The sequence below is a fragment of the Oncorhynchus masou genome, chromosome 28, assembly GCF_036934945.1.
Source record: "Oncorhynchus masou masou isolate Uvic2021 chromosome 28, UVic_Omas_1.1, whole genome shotgun sequence".
Lineage (NCBI taxonomy): Eukaryota > Metazoa > Chordata > Actinopteri > Salmoniformes > Salmonidae > Oncorhynchus > Oncorhynchus masou.
The window spans coordinates 70,531,249-70,551,871 of NC_088239.1; the positions used below are offsets into that span (position 1 = coordinate 70,531,249).

General features: G+C 42.5%; 1 protein-coding gene and 1 long non-coding RNA gene across 3 annotated transcripts in view; one reads left to right on the plus strand and one right to left on the minus strand.

Moving 5' to 3' along the window:
- Nucleotides 1–8,939: 8,939 nt before the first annotated feature.
- On the minus strand, nucleotides 8,940–10,578 carry LOC135518175 (uncharacterized). Its single transcript, XR_010452118.1, has 2 exons — nucleotides 10,501–10,578; nucleotides 8,940–10,039 (listed from the first exon to the last, which is right to left on the minus strand). It is a non-coding gene; the product is annotated as an uncharacterized LOC135518175 (long non-coding RNA).
- LOC135518173 (1-acyl-sn-glycerol-3-phosphate acyltransferase alpha-like) overlaps nucleotides 10,400–20,623 on the plus strand; it is a 29,051-nt gene continuing 18,827 nt past the window's right edge. Inside the window, exons 1-2 of one of the 2 annotated variants that reach the window (XM_064943127.1) lie at nucleotides 10,400–10,906; nucleotides 19,402–19,535. In XM_064943127.1, coding sequence (XP_064799199.1) covers nucleotides 10,731–10,906; nucleotides 19,402–19,535 — 310 coding nt within the window. In that variant the 5' untranslated portion in view covers nucleotides 10,400–10,730. The remainder of the gene's footprint in view (nucleotides 10,907–19,401; nucleotides 19,536–20,623) is intronic. The other variant, XM_064943128.1, reaches the window with a different exon arrangement.

Consider the following 20,623-nt stretch of genomic DNA (forward strand, 5'->3'; position numbering starts at 1 on the left):
GCAATCGCGGAGCATCCGGAGGAGGCACCCAGAGGCCAAATTGAGCTCTGTACCACATCGCCGTACGCTTCTCAAACGTTGTAACAATTAGGGAGGGCTTGGTATAGCTCCGCATTGACATGATTGGTTGAGGGTAGGTGAGGGCGGGAGGTCCTGTATAAAACAAAACTCACTTCCTTGACAACTTCCTTCACAACAGCGCTGCTCGGCGCTGACCTGACCTGACCTGACCTCTGCAGAGGCCATATCGCCGTAAATGCTTCACGGCCAATGCAGCCTCCAGATTGACCATGTAGCGCCTTTAACAGCCAGCTTTGCAGTGACTCATGAGAGTGTTATTTTAAAAGGGCAAATTGCAAGGTCTCAAGCCACCAGTATTCTGCCAGCAGGACAATGATGACGTCACGTTCGTATGGTAATAAGGAAACCTTTAAAAAAAAGCCCCTATTTCAAAACATTGCAATGTGGATAACTCATTCAAAAGATATTGCATTTTTATCAATTGCCACTTGTTTTGTGCCAACAATAAAAGGCAATTAAGAGAAAAAAATAAGAAAATATATGTGTTTAGAAACTTGTTCTACCTGTCAGCTAAAGTGGTGTGGAAAATACTCAGTAGGGTCTCTACTAACCTAATATTTGTAGTTTTGGAGGTGGACTGTGTAGTACATATCCAGCAGCACTTCATTCTCCACCCCCTCCATAGCCCCCAATGCAATACACTGTACTAGACTATACATTGGAAACATCGCTGATACATCACTTGGGCCAAGCTTCCTGCCATCCAGGACCTCTATATCAGGTGGTGTCAGAGGAAGGCCCTAAAAAATTGTCAGACTCCAGTCACCGTAGTCATAGACTGTTCTCTGTGCTACCGCACGGCAAGAGGTACCGGAACGCCAAGTCTAGGTCCAAAAGGCTTCTCAACAGCTTCTACCCCCAAGCCATAAGACTCCTGAACAGCTAATCAAAGGGCTACCCAGACCCCTCTTTTATGCTGCTGCTACTCTCTGTTTATAATCTATGCATAGTCACTTCAACTCTACCTACATGGACATATTACCTCGACTAACTGGTGCCCCCGCACACTGACTCTGTACTGGTACCCCCTGTATATAGCCTGGCTTGTTATTTACTGCTGCTGTTTAATTATTTGTTACTTTTATTTTATTTTATTTACTGAACACTTAAAAAAAAATCTTATCTTCTTAAAGCATTGTTGGTTAAGGGCTTGTAAGCAAGCATTTCACTGTAAGGTGAAATACACCTGTTGTATTTGGCGCATGGGACAAATACAATTAGCTTTGATTTGTGTTGTACTACTGAATGAAACTGTGAAGATATGCACTCAGACCAGCCTTTGTGATTGAACTTACGTTAATTACATTACTTTAGTTGGCTGCTTTGACCAAAACGTGAATGTCATAACCTATTCTACGAGCCTATTGTTTGTGTATGATCTTTATTCATTGCTCACTTGTTTCTTAACAATGTCAGGTACAGGCCAGGATGACTGGGACCTTCAGCAAGTAAAAGACAGGGGGTAAGAAATAATTTGAACATCACAGATATAAACTGCCACTGTGCCCATGATAAATTTAACTACATTACTTTAGTTGTCTGCTATGAGCAAAACTTGTATGTAATATAACCTATTCTGGGAGCCCAGTGTGTGTGTATGAACTATGTGGAATATCTTTGGACCATTGGCTTCCCTGAAAACATGTACTGATAGGAGGAGCAATATGAGTCTCAGAGGTCGTCACGCTGGCTGGGGATGGTGATGGAGGCTTTGGTGGTCCACACAACAAAGATGCAGGTGTTTCTTCCAATGCTGTGGAGCTAGCCTTGGACCTGGTGCTAGTAAGGATGGTCTTCACGGAGGTGGTAAGACCTTCCCCCCTTGATATAGAAATCCTTTGACTTCATTGCCTCTTCAATGGTAAGGTCCCTTGCACCATAAGGACACTTGACCTCCACCACTGCTGTGGTGCCCACAAAACCATCTGGTGAGGCACCAAGGATCCCAGACCCCGTGACTCAAAGCCCTCACTCCTGCACTTCAGTCCTTGTAGCCATTTTGAATGCCTTGATGTCCTCCACTTTGCTATCTGTGCCCCAATACACAAACAACCCCTGTGATCTGAGGACCCTTTTTAGCAGTGACATATTAAAATGCTTGGCCCTAACCCCTGCTACATAATTGCTGGCCCTTAGCCACTGAAGATCCTCCTCTGTGGGCTCTCAGGATAGAAGGCTGTAGTCTTCGGCCGGGTACAGGTCCTCCACTGACTACACCTGGTTGAGCATGGCAGGCTTCCTCCACTCACGTTCCACATCCGTGCCGCCGATATTGTGAATATGTGGACAACTATAAATACCTAGGTGTCTGGCTAGACTGTAAACTCTCCTTCCAGACTCATATTAAACATCTCCAATCCAAAATCAAATCTAGAATCTGCTTTCTATTTCGCAACAAAGTCTCCTTCACTCACGCCGCCAAACTTACCCTCGTAAAACTGACAATCCTACCGATCCTTGACTTCGGCGATGTCATCTACAAAATAGCTTCCAACACTCTTCTCAGCAAACTGGATGCAGTCTATCACAGTGCCATCTGTTTTGTTACCAAATCACCATATACCACCACTGCGAACTGTATGCACTAGTCGGCTGGCCCTCGCTACATATTCGTCGCCAGACCCACTAGCTCTAGGTCATCTATAAGTCTATGCTAGGTAAAGCTCTGCCTTATCTCAGTTCACTGGTCACGATAACAACACCCACCCATAGCACACGTTCCAGCAGGTATATCTTACTGATCATCCACAAAGCCAACACCTCATTTGGCCGCCTTTCCTTCCAGATCTCTGCTGCCAGTGACTGGAACGAATTGCAAAAATCGCTGAAGTTGGAGACTATCATTTCCTTCACCAACTTTAAACATCAACCATTTGAGCAGCTAACCGATCACTGCAGCTGTACATAGCCCATCTGTAAATAGCCCTCCCAATCTACCTACCTCATCCCCATATTATTATTTTTTACTTTTCTGCTCTTTTGCACACCAGTATTTCTACTTGCACATCAACATCTGCTCATCTATCACTCCAGTGTTAATTTGCTAAATTGTAATTACTTCACTAATATGGCCTCATGTATAATTGAGATGTGTCCTAATGGCCCATGCTCATTGCCCACTGTCTTCATGTATAATTAAGATGTGTCCTAATGGCCAATGGCCCACTGTCTTCGTGTATTAATGAGATGTGTCGTTATGGTCAATGGCCCGCTATCTTCATTTATAATTGACACGTGTCATAATGGCCCAATGACTTTTATGTAAAATTGAGATGTGTCCTAATGACCATTGGCCCACTGTCTTCATTTATAATTGAGATGTGTCATAATGGCCCATGGTCTATGGCCCACTGTCTTCATGTATTAATGAGATGTGTCATATGGCCAATGGCCCACTGTCTTCATTTATAATGGAGATGTGTCATAATGGCCCATGACCCACCGTCTTCATGTATAATTGAGATGTGTCCAAATGGCCCATGGTCTATGGCCCACTATCTTCATGTATAAATGAGATGTGTTGTAATGGCCAATGGCCCGCTGTCTCCATGTATAATTTAGATGTGTCCTAATAACCCATGGCCCACTGTCTTCATGTATAATTGAGATGTGTCCTAATGGCCAATGGCCCACTTTCTTCATATACAATTGAGATGTGTCCTAATGACCCACTGACCTTCATGTATAATTGAGATGTGTCCTAATAACCCATGGCCCACTGTCTTCATGTATAATTGAGATGTGTTGTAATGGCCAATGGCCCACTGTCTTCATGTATGATTGAGATGTGTCCTGATGGCCAATGGCCCACTGTCTTCATGTATAATTGAGATGTGTCCTAATGGCCAATGGCCCGCTGTCTTCATGTATAATTGAGATGTGTCCTAATGGCCAATGGCCCACTTTCTTCATGTACAATTGAGATGTGTCCTAATGACCCACTGACCTTCATGTATAATTGAGATGTGTCCTAATGGCCCATGCTCTATGGCCCGCTGTCTTCATGTATAAATGAGATGTGTTGTAATGGCCAATGGCCCGCTGTCTCCATGTATAATATAGATGTGTCCTAATAACCCATGGCCCACTGCCTTCATGTATAATTGAGATGTGTCCTAATAACCCATGGCTCACTGTCTTCATGTATAATTGAGATGTGTCCTAATAACCCATGGCCCACTGCCTTCATGTATAATTTAGATGTGTCCTAATAACCCATGGCTCACTGTCTTCATGTATAATTGAGATGTGTCCTAATGGCCAATGGCCCACTTTCTTCATATACAATTGAGATGTGTCCTAATGACCCACTGACCTTCATGTATAATTGAGATGTGTCCTAATAACCCCTGGCCCACTGTCTTCATTTATAATTGAAATGTGTCCCAATGGCCAATGGCCCACTGTCTTCATGTATAATTGAGATGTGTCCTAATGACCCATGGCCCACTATCTTCATGTATAACTGAGATGTGTCCTAATAACCCATGGCCCACTGTCTTCATGTATAATTGAGATGTGTCCTAATAACCAATGGCCCACTGTCTTCATGTATAATTGAGATGTGTCCTAATAATCCATGGCCCACTGTCTTCATGTATAATTGAGATGTCATAATGGCCCAATGTCTTCATGTATAATTGAGATGTCATAATGGCACACTGATCTTCATGTATAATTGAGATGTCATAATGGCCCACTGATCTTCATGTATAATTGAGATGTCATAATGGCCCACTGTCTTCATGTATAATTGAGATGTCATAATGGCACACTGTCTTCATGTATAATTGAGATGTCATAATGGCCCACTGTCTCCATTTATAATTGAGATGTCATAATGTCCCACTGTCATCTTGTATAACTGAGATGTGTCCTAATGGCCCACTGACCTTCATGTATAATTTAAATGTGTCCTAATGCTCCATTGTGTGTCTAACTGCACGCACCACCACAGCCTGATGCACTCGCTGTAAATTAACACTAGGACCAGACAGCTATGGGCTTTTATATCCTATGATGGCTGGCAGTGAAAGAAGATATGGGTCCTTCTCATTTAACCAAACATTTTTCAACTGTCATTTTTCACGAAATATCCTCTTGGATCACTGAGATTAGGATCTGCAATTATCCGTTTCATTATTATTTGTATGTTTTTTGATCAGATATTATGCATTTTACCACAATTTCCAAAAAAGTAATGAACAAATAAATGTATAATGTTTTTTACTTTGCTCCCTCAATGAAAAGGACTGAGTTAAACTGAAAGTAAAAATATTTAAAATTAAATGATAAAATCATAAAATTCAATCAGACTTTTAAAAATGTATTTTAGCTATCTGTTTCGATAATGAGAAGGCAAAGTGGGGTAAATGGGGTGTTGAGAATAAGAACCTCATTCTGAAGGCATGTAAGCAAGTCAATTAACTTCTACTACTATTCTAGAGGATGCAGGATTGGTGAATAAATCATTTTCAAACTAGGACCCAGTCATCTTTCTTTCTGACAGGCCCAAACACCTGAGTCACCACGGTGAAGGATGGCTTGTTAGTCTGAGGGCTCCTGTAAGTCAAACACACAGAAGCACAATACAACACCACTCACTCAGTCACTCAAGTGGTTTTAGTTATGTACGTTAACATGCCTTGTCACTGACAGGAAATATTAAGACCGTAACTTGTGGAAACAGGGTGAATGGTAAAATGGTGTCTTTTAAAAGGACTGTTGTGCGAGTCAGTGCATGGTTGTGTACTGTGAGAGAGACAGTGATAAGATTGTTTTAAATAAGACCGATTTGGTCCGACAACCCCAGATCCAACTCATCAGAAAGGGTTTGGCCGGGGTAGGCCGTCATTGTAAGTAAGAATTTGTTCTTAACTGACTTGCTTAGTTAAATAAAGGCTAAATAAAAAATGACCCAATTATCAATTTAGATCACAGATACAGTACTTTTTAAGTGACAATGCAGCGTAGTTACTTTGTTCCCTTAGCTACTATAGTTGTATGACTAAGGATCTCTAGGGTGACACATGGTAATACCTGAGGCTACTAGATACTGCCCATTTCTCAGGTAGCCTGGTGGGTAGGTTTTTTTATTTATTTTTTATTTCACCTTTATTTAACCAGGTAGGCTAGTTGAGAACAAGTTCTCATTTGCAACTGCGACCTGGCCAAGATAAAGCATAGCAGTGTGAACAGACAACACAGAGTTACACATGGAGTAAACAATAAACAAGTCAATAACACAGTAGAAAAAAAAGAGAGTCTATATACATTGTGTGCAAAAGGCATGAGGAGGTAGGCAAATAATTACAATTTTGCAGATTAACACTGGAGTGATAAATGATCAGATGGTCATGTACAGGTAGAGATATTGGTGTGCAAAAGAGCAGAAAAGTAAATAAATAAAAACAGTATGGGGATGAGGTAGGTAAAATTGGGTGGGCTATTTACCAATAGCCTATGTACAGCTGCAGCGATCGGTTAGCTGCTCAGATAGCAGATGTTTGAAGTTGGTGAGGGAGATAAAAGTCTCCAACTTCAGCGATTTTTGCAATTCGTTCCAGTCACAGGCAGCAGAGAACTGGAACGAAAGGCGGCCAAATGAGGTGTTGGCTTTAGGGATGATCAGTGAGATATACCTGCTGGAGCGCGTGCTACGGGTGGGTGTTGCCATCGTGACCAGTGAACTGAGATAAGGCGGAGCTTTACCCAGCATGGACTTGTAGATGACCTGGAACCAGTGGGTCTGGCGACGAATATGTAGCGAGGGCCAGCCGTCTAGAGCATACAGGTCGCAGTGCTGGGTGGTATAAGGTGCTTTAGTGACAAAACGGATGGCACTGTGATAAACTGCATCCAGTTTGCTGAGTAGTGTTGGAAGCTATTTTGTAGATGACGTCGCCGAAGTCGAGGATCGGTAGGATAGTCAGTTTTACTAGGGTAAGTTTGGCGGTGTGAGTGAAGGAGGCTTTGTTGCGGAATAGAAAGCCGACTCTAGATTTGATTTTCGATTGGAGATGTTTGATATGAGTCTGGAAGGAGAGTTTACAGTCTAGCCAGACACCTAGGTACTTATAGATGTCCACATATTCAAGGTCAGAACCATCCAGGGTGGTGATACTAGACAGGCGTGCGGGTGCAGGCAGTGAACGGTTGAAAAGCATGCATTTGATTTTACTAGCGTTTAAGAGCAGTTGGAGGCCACGGAAGGAGTGTTGTATGGCATTGAAGCTCGTTTGAAGGTTAGATAGCACAGTGTCCAAGGACGGGCTGGAAGCATATAGAATGGTGTCGTCTGCGTAGAGGTGGATCAGGGAATCGCCCGCAGCAAGAGCAACATCATTGATATATACAGAGAAAAGAGTCGGCCAGAGAATTGAACCCTGTGGCACCCCCATAGAGACTGGCAGAGGACCGGACAGCATGCCCGCCGATTTGACACACTGAACTCTGTCGCAACGTAGTTGGTGAACCAGGCAAGGCAGACATCAGAAAAACCGAGGCTACTGAGTCTGCCGATAAGAATATGGTGATTGACAGAGTCGAAAGCCTTGGCAAGGTCGATGAAGACGGCTGCACAGTAGTGTCTTTTATCGATGGCCGTTATGATATCATTTAGTACCTTGAGCGTGGCTGAGGTGCACCCGTGACCGGCTCGGAAACCAGATTGCACAGCGGAGAAGGTACGGTGTGATTTGAGATGGTCAGTGACCTGTTTGTTGACTTGGCTTTCGAAGACCTTAGATAGGCAGGGCAGGATGGATATAGGTCTGAAACAGTTTGGGTCCAGGGTGTCTCCCCCTCTGAAGAGGGGGATGACTGCAGCAGCTTTCCAATCCTTGGGGATCTCAGACGATATGAAAGAGAGGTTGAACAGGCTGGTAATAGGGGTTGCGACAATGGCGACGGATAGTTTCAGAAACAGAGGGTCCAGATTGTCAAGCCCAGCTGATTTGTACGGGTCCAGGTTTTGCAGCTCTTTCAGAACATCTGCTATCTGGATTTGGGTAAAGGAGAACCTGGAGAGGCTTGGGCGAGTAGCTGCGGGGCGGGGGGGGGGGGGGAGCTGTTGGCCGAGGTTGGAGTAGCCAGGCGGAAGGCATGGCCAGCCGTTGAGAAATGCTTGTTGAAGTTTTCGCTAAGTTTTCGATAATCATGTTCCAGTAACTGAAAGGTTACTTGATTGAATCACTGAGCTGATGAAGATGTTGATTAAGGCAGACCCCTGCACATGAATGTTGCTTAAGGCAGCCCCCCACATCTCTCTGATTCAGAGGGTTTGGGTCAAATGTGGAAGACACATTTTAGTTTAATGCATTCAGTTCTACAACTGGCTAAGTATCCCCTTTCCTTCTCTTTGACTTCAGTCTTCTGTCATGTAAATATCAGGCATTAGGTGAAACTCATATACAGGTAGGCTACAGTTGCTCTCTGGTTTGATTATTGTGAAGTGAGAGAGTGATAAGTGCGGCGCACAATTGGCCCAGAGTTGTCCAGGTTGGGGGAGTTCGGCCGGGCTAGGCCATCTTTTTAAATAAAGGTAAAACAAAAATAAAATAAGATCCAATGATAACTGCAGATTATTCAGGGAAACAGACATTACTGTAATAAACAGAAATCCACAGTGGGACAAAAAAGGATTTACACTATTAAGTCACACTTCGTTCTTGGAACTGAGCTGAAGACTTAAATGGGATGCAGTTAATCTAATCTCCCGTAGGTGGAGACAGAGCACCTTAAATTATTGACAAGAATAGGGTACAGGCTGAGAATTCTCAACTCCACAATAAGAATTCTCAGCTCTGTACCGGGTTGATTTTACATGAGGAGAAGAAGCTGGGGAAAAAACAACTCAGTTCAACATGAAAAATAAAACATGTATTGATACATAAGCAATAAACAACACTGTAATTTTCTATGGAAATCTTTGGGCTCTTGTCCAAAACCATAAACTATTTTCTATGATGTAGTAGTCCTAAATATAAATCATCCAATAACTTTCTGAGGCTTCTTACAATCAGATTACAGCAACTAATGATTTGATAAAAAACATAAAACAATGTTGACTTTGTAAATAATGACAGTGGATGACAATCATAATGAATCAATGCTGTTTTTCAATGCTGTTGTGTCTACTCCTGAAGCTGCAGGTTTACAGCTTTTGACTGACTAGAACAGTAGTAGTGGTATAGTAAGAATCACTGCAGTCACTCAGTGATTAATTATCTGGCCATGGTCCAAAGCATCTCTAGTTAACAAACAGCAGATACACGGTCTAAAGCCTGAGGCACCGGGCAGGGCTAAATTACGCTCCTGGATTATCACAACTAATCCTGTTTTATCTGTAGTCTTAATCTGGCATATTGATGACTTAACATCTTGATCTATAAGAGGGATAAATGTGTAAATGTCTCTTCACTGTCAGAAATGCTTAAATCTGGTTACGCTTGGACCATAGCTGAAAAGGGTTTTGTTGCATACACTCAAGTTTGGCTTTTCCGCTCATCTTCCTGCTTTTTCTTCTGAAGACCTCTAACCATCAGGTCCATCTCGTTGGGTGTATTGGGTCATCCTGACAGGGAGTCCACCAACATGTATTTCAGAGCATCCTCAGTCCCACGGTGTGTGTGAGTCAAACATGAGTCATCCTGGTTCAGATGCCAATCAAAGTCTGTGTTTTCTGTGTCATATGTTAAATACATTATTTATCCTACTTCAGACATGTTTAAAAGGACAGAACAACAAAGGTATTGTATATACAGTACCAGTCAAAAGCTTGGAAACACCTACTCATTCAAGGGTTTTTCTTAATTTTTTACTCTTCTACATTGTAGAATAATAGTAAAGACATCAATGCTATGAAATAACACACATGGAATCATGTAGTAACCAAAAAAGTTCTAGACAAATCAAAATATATTTTATATTGGGATTATTCAAAGTAGCCACCCTTTGCCTACACACACATGCAGAGAGAGAGAGAGAGAGGGAGATAGAGAGAGAGAATAAGATGCTGCACAGCCCAACAAATATTTTATAAAGATCTTAAGAGGATGACAAATAATACGAGTTTTGACTTGAATTTGGCCCCAGGCATCAACAGCAACATAATGCATGTTTCAATGAGATCAGCAGCCTAAGTCAATAGCTGGATGTATAACTGCAGAATGCAAGCTACATCTGTTGAAACCGTAATGTTATTTAAAAAAATATTTTACAATTTATTTACCAGAAAAGATTAGTCACAGTACAAAGCTTGCTCTTCTACATTCCCTACTTCTGGAAACCGTTACTACAGTATTTGCTTTGGGCTGGGCTGGGCTGTCATCACTGAACGTGATCTGAGAGTGGTGACCGAGGAACCATACAAGGTGCAACCGGAAACAGAAAAAAACATCGAATTTCATGGCAATTTACCTTAGGAACCTCTACACGAGGCTGCCTTTCACCATCGTTGACCGAACAGTGTTGTCCACGAGTTATATTAACCTTGAGACCGAGTCGTGCACCACCGAAGTTGCACAAGTTGTGTGTTGCCTCCTGGCAGTTGTAATGTCAGTCGGTGCCACACAGTGCTGCTAATGCTTGCACAACATTAGCTAGCACCATCAGAGACTCTTGCTGGCAATATCAGTGGAGGAATCAGTATGGATGCGCTCTTGGTGTTCCTACTGCTGCTGGTCCCACTCCTGTTATGGACCAGCAGCACTTTTGTTTTTTATTTTAAAAAGTGTTTCTACGTGGCCTATATGATGATTTTGGCTGCGATTGCGATTCCGCTTGGTATTCTGAAAAGCGGCGGCAGGGACATCGAAAACATGAGGTAAGTTCCAGGTTGTACAACAACGCGAGCCGTGCATTGCTAGCTAACGTTTGCTCATGGGAATGGAAGATGACTACAGTAGCTTGATAGCTCACCAAAGACTGAAATAATGCAACCATAACATCACTATTTGTTTTTACTTTCAGAAAAGCTATGTGCAGATATTTTCACCTATTCGTTGTTGCATTTTGTAACGGACTGCGAGATGGCTATCCAGCGGTTGGTAAGGAGGCTAGCGAGCTAGCTCCAATGCATTGCCAGATGTTTGGGACTTTCTGTACCGTATCATACGGCTAATGCTAGGTAGTTTGCTAACGTTGTCGTTACATATTACATTCAGACATGGCCTCAGGGCCCGACATTTTCGTGGCTGGAAACCAGGTCGAAACATGTATCCAACAGGCATGTTTTTTTTTCACAGATGTAAACACTTTAATCCATGCGTTGTTGTCATCGATTTTGTGTCTCAAGTCTAAACAGGACCAAGGCAAGATATTTTATTTTATCAGTTGGTTTAATGTCATTGGACACGGTGCATTCGGAATGTATTCAGACCCCTTGACTTTTTCAAAATGTTGTTACGTTATGGCCTTATTCAAAAATAGATAATCGTTTTCCCCCTCATCAATCAACAAACAATACCCCATAATGACAAAGCAAAAACAGACATTTAGACTTTTACACATTTATTTCAGTTCGTCAAATCAGTTCTCCAAATGTCTTCAATTGACTTATATCCTTATATGAAATAACTCAGTAAAATCTTTGAAATGGTTGAGTTTTACATATTTGTAAGGTGTAAATCGCAATTGCAACATTTTGTTCCATATCGTCCAGCCCTATGTGGCTGTGGAAATGCAAATAAAAATGTATGAAGTTGAATTGAATAGCAATCAGAATGGAGAAATACCCATTGAAATCACTTGGAATGTATGTGTTGCCACCAAAGGGTCACGCACTACTCCTAAAGAGAATTTCGATTCTACAGTTAAACACTACCTTACTGTCAAAAAATGTTTTTTAAATACCGTGATATATTTTGGCCATATCGTCCGGCCATATGGATTATTATTATGCAGATAAGATTTTTGCAGGGCGCACGTAGACTCCAGGGGGTTATTAATATCGAATTATTACTGTGCATGTAAAAGTACTCAATGAGTAACGTTACAAGGGATACTAGGTATTATATCTATGTGCAGGGGTACGAGGTATTTGAGGTAGATACTGTATGTACATGACTAGGAATAAAGTGACAGTAACCAGTAGCAGCAGTGTAAGTGGAACACGGGTCTATGCAGAATGTTCGGGTAGCTATTTGGTTAACTACTTAACTATTTAGCAGTCTAATAGCTTGGGGGTCGAAGCTGTTTAGGATCCTGTTGGTTCCAGACTTGGAGCATCGGTACCTGAAAGATTAGTGGAATCTGTGTGGGTAGCTGGACAGGTAGAATGACTGACGGTGAAGGTGAACAGGTGGTCACGTGTCAGGTGACAGGAATGGATGAGACTGAGGCAGGAATTCCTTTAACCATAAAGTGGTATATTTACTGAGTAGTCTGTGCTGCATCACAAAGGAAACCAATAACATGTATCCAATCAAATTCATAATCAAAGATCAAATCAGATCATTCATTATTAACATAAGTTAGGGAGTTCAACAGTTCAGTTCATTAAGTCGATAGTAATCATCCGCGAGTCATTTAGGCCTGTAACTATTTATCATAAATCATGAAAGAATACAAACAGTGAATGGTTATACAATCTATAATCCCCATTATCAAAGTCAATCAGTTAGCAAACAATGATGTTTCTCATTTCACTCTTTCAATTGTCTTCATGTGTACATATAATTGATTTCAATACACATGAACCATATCGATTGCATAATTGGCCTATGAGGATCCGTAGGGCCATGATCATTGACAATTCACATTACACAATATGTTTGAAGCTGCACTCCAAGCCCCGCTCCGCTGTAATAACTATTAACAGTAACTGAATGGCCCACTCTCCCGATCGCCTCAGATGAAAGGTAAGAGTCGGTGGATTCATGGACGCACAGAACTTCCGGATCAGATGGAGTTAAGGAAGAGAAAGCAGCAAGATCAGGCGATGGCAATTTCCTCCTTTTATGGAGTTGATCTGTCGGACATTTCCACCTGACCTAATTAAAGCGCCCCTGGCCCAGCTGAGTAAATGGCAATGAATTACTGCCGTGCAGTAGCAGAGACAAGTGTATGGTATGACTAGGGTGGCTGGAGTCTTTGTCAATTTTTAGTGCCTTTCTCTGACACTGCCTGGTATAGAGGTCCAGGATGGCAGGGAGCTTGGCCCAGGGATGTACTGGCTTGTGTGCACTACCCTCTGGAGCCTTGCGGTCAGATGCCATGCAGTTGTGATACCAAGCGGAGATGCAGCCAGTCAACATGCTGTCATTGAAGCAGCTGTAGAACTTTTTGATCTAGAATGATGGTATTGATGTGAGCCATGAGCAGACTTTAAAAACATTTCATGGCTACAGATGTGAGTGTTAAGGGGCCATAGTCATTTAGACAGTCCCTGTGCCCAAGAATGCAAACGTAACCTCTGTCAGTCAACTGGTCTGCAGGCTAGGGGGATTGGGACATATTTTACTGTGGCTAGTGAGACGACATGGCCGGTTGGACACAATAAGAGAGGAGTGGGGGTCAGATAGTCTCTCCCTTTCAGAGTCATGTTACCGACTGGTTGTAAGGTACCCTAGAAATCAATGTATGTCTTCCCCAGCCTTGTGCTGCCTGTTGTCCTTTTATGTTAGTGATAACACAACTGGCAGACTGACTTGGCTTAGGTTCAGTGCTCTTGGAATAACAGAACTGTTTCACAGCCAGGTGTGCAGACCAGAAGTATTGGCTGTGGTGTCATGTTGCACCTGGCAGTATTCTCTTAACCCAAAGGTTTTCTGCAGCTGGACCATTTTCACAGTCGCCAACAAGTGTGTGTGTGTGTGTTTTGCATGTGTGTGTGAGAGACAGAGAGATTGAGTGTGTGAGGGAGCGTGTGGGGAGAAGTGGAAGATGGAGATCCAGACACACAGTGACACAGACGAGAGGGGGCAGGCAGTATTAGAAAGAGTTGACTGATTCTACACGGAAGGATAGCACAGCCTGTCACGGTCATCTACCCTCAAATTGCAAGTGGGAACTAGAGGTCGACCGATTATGATTTTTCAACGCCGATACCGGTTATTGGAGGACCAAAAAAAGCCAATACCGATTAATCGGATGATTTAAAAAAATAAAAATATATTTTTTTACATTTATTTGTAATAATGACAATTACAACAATACTGAATAAACACTTACCTTAAAATACATCACTAAAATCAATTTAGACTCAAATAAATATTGAAACATGTTCAATTTGGTTTAAATAATGAAAAAACAAAGTGTTGTAAAAGTGCAATATGTGCTATGTAAGAACGTTTAAGTTCCTTACTCAGAACATGAGAACATATGAAAGCTGGTGGTTGCTTTTAACATGAGTCTTCAATATTCCCAGGTAAGAAGTTTTAGGTTGTAGTTATTATAGGACTATTTCTCTCTATACCATTTGTATTTTATTAACCTTTGACTATTGGATGTTCTTATAGGAACTTTAGTATTGCCAGTGTCACAGTATAGCTTCCGTCCCCCTCCTCGCCCCTTCCTGGGCTCGAACCAGGAACACAACAACAGCCACCCTCGAAGTACCGTTACCCATTGCTCCACAAAAGTCTCAGAGCGAGTGACTTTTGAAACGCTATCAGCGCGCACCCCGCTAACTAGCTAGCCATTTCACATCGGTTACACCAGCCTAATCTCAGGAGTTGATGGCTTGAAGTCATAAACAGAGCAGTGCTTGAAGCACAGCGACGAGCTGCTGGAAAAACGCACAAAAGTGCTGTTTGAATGAATGCTTATGAGCCTGCTGGTGCCTACCATCGCTCAGTCAGACTGCTCTATCAAATCATAGACTTAGTTACAACATAATAAGAAATATAAGCCTTAGGTCATTAATATGGTCGAATCCGGAAACTATCATCTCGAAAACAAGACGTTTATTCTTTCAGTGAAATACAGAACCGTTCTGTATTTTATCTAAGGGGTGGCATCCATAAGTCTAAATATTCCTGTTACATTGCACAACCTTCAATGTCATGTCATAATTATGTAAAATTCTGGCAAATTAGGCGGTCCAAACTGTTGCATATACACTGACTCTGCGTGCAATGAACGCAAGAGAAGTGGTTAATATTGCCTGCTAACCTGGATTTCTTTTAGCTAAATATGCAGGTTTAAAAATATATACTTCTGTGTATTGACTTTAAGAAAGGCATTGATGTTTATGGTTAGGTACACATTGGATCAATGATACACACCGCATCAATTATATGCAACGCAGGACACGCTAGATAACTACACATGGTTGATGATATTACTAGTTTAACTAGTGATTATGATTGATTGTTTTTTATAAGTTTAATGCTAGCTAGAAACTTACCCTGACTTACTGTATTCGCGTAATAGGCAGGCTCCTCGTGGAGTGCAAAGTATGGTGGTTAGAGCGTTGGACTAGTTAACTGTAATGTTGCAAGATTGAATCCCCCGAGCTGACATGGTAAATCGGTCGTTCTGCCCCTGAACGAGGCAGTTAACCCATTGTTCCTAGGCCGTCATTGAAAATAAGAATGTGTTCTTAATTGACTTGCCTCGTTAAATAAAGATTTAAATAAATACACATTTAAATCCGTGTCCAAAATACCGATTTCCGATCGTTATGAAAACTTTAAATCGGCCCCAATTAATCGGCCATTCCGATTAATTAGTCGACCTCTAGTGGGAACTGGGACTCTTGAACCTGGCTCACTCTGTGTGAATGACCATCGTTTACAGCCCCAGGTCAAACACCCACTCAATACTTAGTGTCTTTGAAAGCCTTATAGGTTGGCCATGTTTTCCTGCCAAACTAGTGCCGGTGTGTTGAGCGTTATCACATGGCAAAAGGCATTTCTAGCAATTATTCTAGAAAGGGAGACTGTTTTTGTAGAGTCATTTTATTCTCAACCAGGACAGCGAAGGCACTGTCTACATCCCTATAGGAATGTTGCTGCAAGATTCCAACCTGAATCGTCACACAGAGTTTTGGGATGGAAACAAATTAGATTTAGACACTACTCAAGGGGAATGGCTTATAGATGTCAACGGTACTACAGACCTGTCAGTGCTAGTGAACCATGATGTGCTATGTAGTGTATTGCAGTGTGCTGTCAACTCTTTTTTTTTTCTGGGTTATGTCAACTGTCTCGGACTGCTTAGACTGGAACTTTGGCACGTTTATCTGTTGAAACTGGAACAACACCTGGGATAGAATTGAGGTCACCCTGACCTTGCTCAATTAATATTTCATTAAAACGCTTTGTGAAACACTTAAACAGTAAAGACTTTTGTTGAAGATACTGTTGGCTTTGCTCGTTTTGAAATAGTTCAAAACAAGGGTTAAAATTAGTCTTAGAGAGCAGTAATGCAATGACATTCAGGAGGAAACTGACAACCTAAACGTGATCATTAGAGGATAACCGTTGTGATATGTCAGTTGTTGACATTGCGGTTGCAACTGAATTTAAGGCAATTGTCTTCCTCTTTACGACTGTGCTGTAATCTAATAAGAATTAGCAGCTTGCCTGTCGATAGAGGCGTTGCACAATCAGGCATGCTTTTGCACAAGATTCGACGGTTTTATCGTCGTGATACTGAGGAGATAGTGTTTTTATTCTGGTTTGAAGATCATATTTTGACATGCAGATCCAGTCTCATTGCACTCTACTCTACACGCATACTTGTGACTTGAGCAGTGTTGGTCGTATTCTAAACCCACACAGGGAGGGGCCAGTGGAGAATAAAATGGACAGTATGCTGAATGCTAGACTGGAGTAAACAGAACCACACACTTCCTCATCCTTTAGGGACAGAGGCTGTAGTCTTCCAGTAATGAAGGCCATCTGTTAGAGAGCATGCACTGCTAGCCTTGTGTCCCGGACAGATCTGGGGGTTTATGTTATGGCTGCCTTGCCCTCCTCTCTTCAGCATGATTGTTATTGCTTTCCTGACAGAGAGCCTCAGCCTACCTTAAACTAAGATACATAGTCAGTAATGAGAAACCGACATCTCAGGCCGGTCAACTTTGTGTAAAACTAAATAGTATTAGGGTAGAATTAGACATAACATTTAACATTTACATTTAAGTCATTTAGCAGACGCTCTTATCCAGAGCGACTTACAAATTGGTGAATTCACCTTCTGACATCCAGTGGAACAGCCAGTGGAACATAACATTGTGTTTATGATTAAATACCATTGCCTATGGTGTAGTACAGGCTATCATTATTCATATGTTACGTAGGATAGGCTATTTTATAACTGACCCCAACTCTAAGAGAACGATTTCTTTCCACTTATTATGGTTGTAAGAACAAGATCAGCAGACGAGTCTAACCATGCTATTGTATGTGATGGTGAGTCTAACCATGCTATTGTATGTGATGGTCAGGGTTTCCATTAGCTGGCAATCGCCGGCTTTTGGCTGAATAAATGTAATAAAATGAGAAGGCGATTGGAAATAAAACTGTTGCTGGCTAAAATGACTGGGAGAAAAAAAAATGTATTTCATATTATGAGGCATGTCTTGCCTTGCTTCAAAGTAGCCTATAGGCAGAATCTGACCATGGAGGCAATGATTTCATAGACTTCATAGGCAGTGAGTGAGTTTCAAGTTTGGGGAAGCTTACAATATATCCTACCATTTCTACCATTCTGTGTGCCAATTATGATTTTCATATGTACATTTAAGTCGAACAGTTTGATTTCACTAACGTTTTCGTTTCTGAAAATCATTTTCACGTGGTTAATCATAAAAAATCTGAATTAAATCGATAAGTCAACTAATGCGAGATCACCAGCTTCTGCCATATGGACACATTGATCCATTGGCGGCTAAAGAAATGAGCGCTTGGAACTCATTGTCCATAGGTCAATGCAGCAGTAGACCTATAACTTCCACTGCTCTTTCACACTGAGGATTGGTGATTATCGATGGGGAGATTGTTGGAAAGTTCTTTTCAAATAGCATAATGTGAAGAACTATACTTTTAATATACACTACATAGCAAAAGTATGTGGACATTTACTCATCAATCTCATTCTGAAGTCATTGGAATTAATATGGAGTTGGTCCCCCCCCTGCTGCTATAACAGTCTCCACTCTTCTGGGAATGCTTTCCACTAGATGGAACATGGCTGCTGGGACTTGCATTTAGCCACGAGAGTTAGTGAGGTCGAGCACTGATGCTGGGCGATTAGGCCTGGCTCGCAGTCGGCGTTCCACTTCATCCCAAAGGTTTTCGATGGGGTTAAAGTTGAGGCTCTGTGCAGGCCAGTCAAGTTCTTCCACAGCGATCTCAACAAACCATTTCTGGAATGACCTCGCTTTGTGCACAGTGACATTGTCATGCTGAAACAGGAAAGGGCCTTCCCCAAACTGTTGCCACAAAGTTGTAACCACAGAATCATCTAGAATGCCATTGTATGGTGTTGTGTTAAGATTTCCCTTCACTGGAACTAAGGGGGGTCCGAACCATGAAAAACAGCCCCAGACCATTATTCTTCCTCCACCAAACTACAGTTGGCACTATGCATTTGGGCAGATGGCGTTCTCCTGTCATCCGCCAAACCCAGATTTGTCCATCAGACTGGCAGATGGTGAAGCGTGATTCATTACTCCAGGGAACACATTTCCACTGCTCCAGAGTCTAATGGTGGCGAGCTTTACACCACTGCAGCCGACGCTTGGCTTTGCGCATGGTGATCTTGGGCTTGTGTGCGGCTGTTCGGCCATGGAAACCCATATTATGAAGCTCCCGACGAACAGTTCTTGTGCTGACGTTGCTTCCAGAGGCAGTCTATAGTGAGTGCACTCGGCAGTCCTGTTCTGTGGCCTACCACTTTGCGGCTGAGCCATTGTTGCTCCTGGATGTTTTCATTTACAGTTGACCGGGGCAGCTCTAGCAATGCAGACATTTTACGAACTGACTTGTTGGAAAGGTGGCATCCTATGACGGTGCCATGTTGAAAGTCACTGAACTCTTCAGAATGGGTCATTCTACTGCCAATGTTTGTTTATGGGGACTGCTCGGCTGTGCTCGATTTTATACACCCGTCAGCAACGGGTGTGGGCTGAAATAGCCAAATCCACTCATTTCAAGGGATGTTCACATACACAAAATGTGTATATGTAGTGTAACTAGCCTTGTCATTATGATTAGGAGGTAGTCAGTCTGCTCACCTGGTGATCTGAGCAGAACTGATGCTCTGAAACTCTGCCGTTAATGTCCTTGTTTTGTTTCTAGTCACCGTTTGACACTGAAATGGTTTTCAAATAAAGATTGAATTGATTATTGTTCCTTCCTTGGTTTCCAGGGTGATCCGCGCTCTGGTTCGTCACGTGAAGTACTTCCTGGGTCTGAGGTTTGACGTGAGTGGCTTGGAACACCTGCAAACAGAGGGACCCTACGTCATCATCTCCAACCACCAGAGCTCCCTGGACGTACTGGGTAGGAGACACACACAGATGGATGAACGGACCGACATACTCACAGATGCACACTTACGCGCGCACACACACACTTTTGAATAGGATCGAGGCGTTTCCCTGGTCTCTCTGAGTCTCTTCCCTCTTGTATTGAATGCAAACACTGGGTTTCTCCCTTCTCACTAACTCCACCTTACCCTCCATAGCTCACTTCCTAAGGGAATCTTCTAGTAATGGTTTGAGTGCTGCCAGTCACAGAGCACTCTATTTTGAGAGAGGAGGATAGTGGGGATTGATACGCATGGTTTCAGTGGGCGAAGACTGACAACTGTCAGTTGGAATTTCATCACACAAGCTCCGATCACTGACATGGCTGTCTAAGTCTAAACCCAACACCGACTGTGTATCCTAACTCTAGGGCTAGACAGCACTATTTTAAGATGGTGTATTTTGTAAATAATGTGGTTACAGATGTTTGACATTAGAGAAAGGCATGGATCAATATAAACCGCATTATGCTTGGCACCAGAGGATTGTGCAGCACTAGCCTCAATTAGTGCCATGAGGCTGACTGGCTGTATTTAGTTATTGAATGCAGAATGTGTTATGCATTTTCACATTGAAATTGATCATCTTTGGTATCCCCTCATGGGAGATTTTGTTTGCATTCTAAAGGTCTTTGAATGATCTGTCTATTCAGAGAGTTGGTCAGGAGAGGAATTCTTAGTATGTCTCCTACTGGATTCTCATAGGGCCTAGGTTGTGTTCCTAGTGTCACATTGATTTAAGTGTGTGTGGGGGGGGGTTTCACTTTAACAACTAGCTGGAGGAGTCAGTGTGTATGTGTCTTGGTGGTGACTGAGTGATATGAGCTGGCTGCAAGCCAGGAGACTGACTACAAGCGAGGAGACTGACAGCAGGAATGTAAGGGAGGGGGAGCGAGGGAGGGAGGGAGCGAGCGGGCATGTGTGAGGGAGAAGGTGATTGTGTCTGACAGCGGGAGGGAAAGAAGGAGTGTGTGACAGTGAGGGAGAAGAAGAGAGGTGCTTCATTAGAGCTGATAACACACCGCAGGAGGCTGATGGCTGATCTAGGGTCGGAGTTACCATA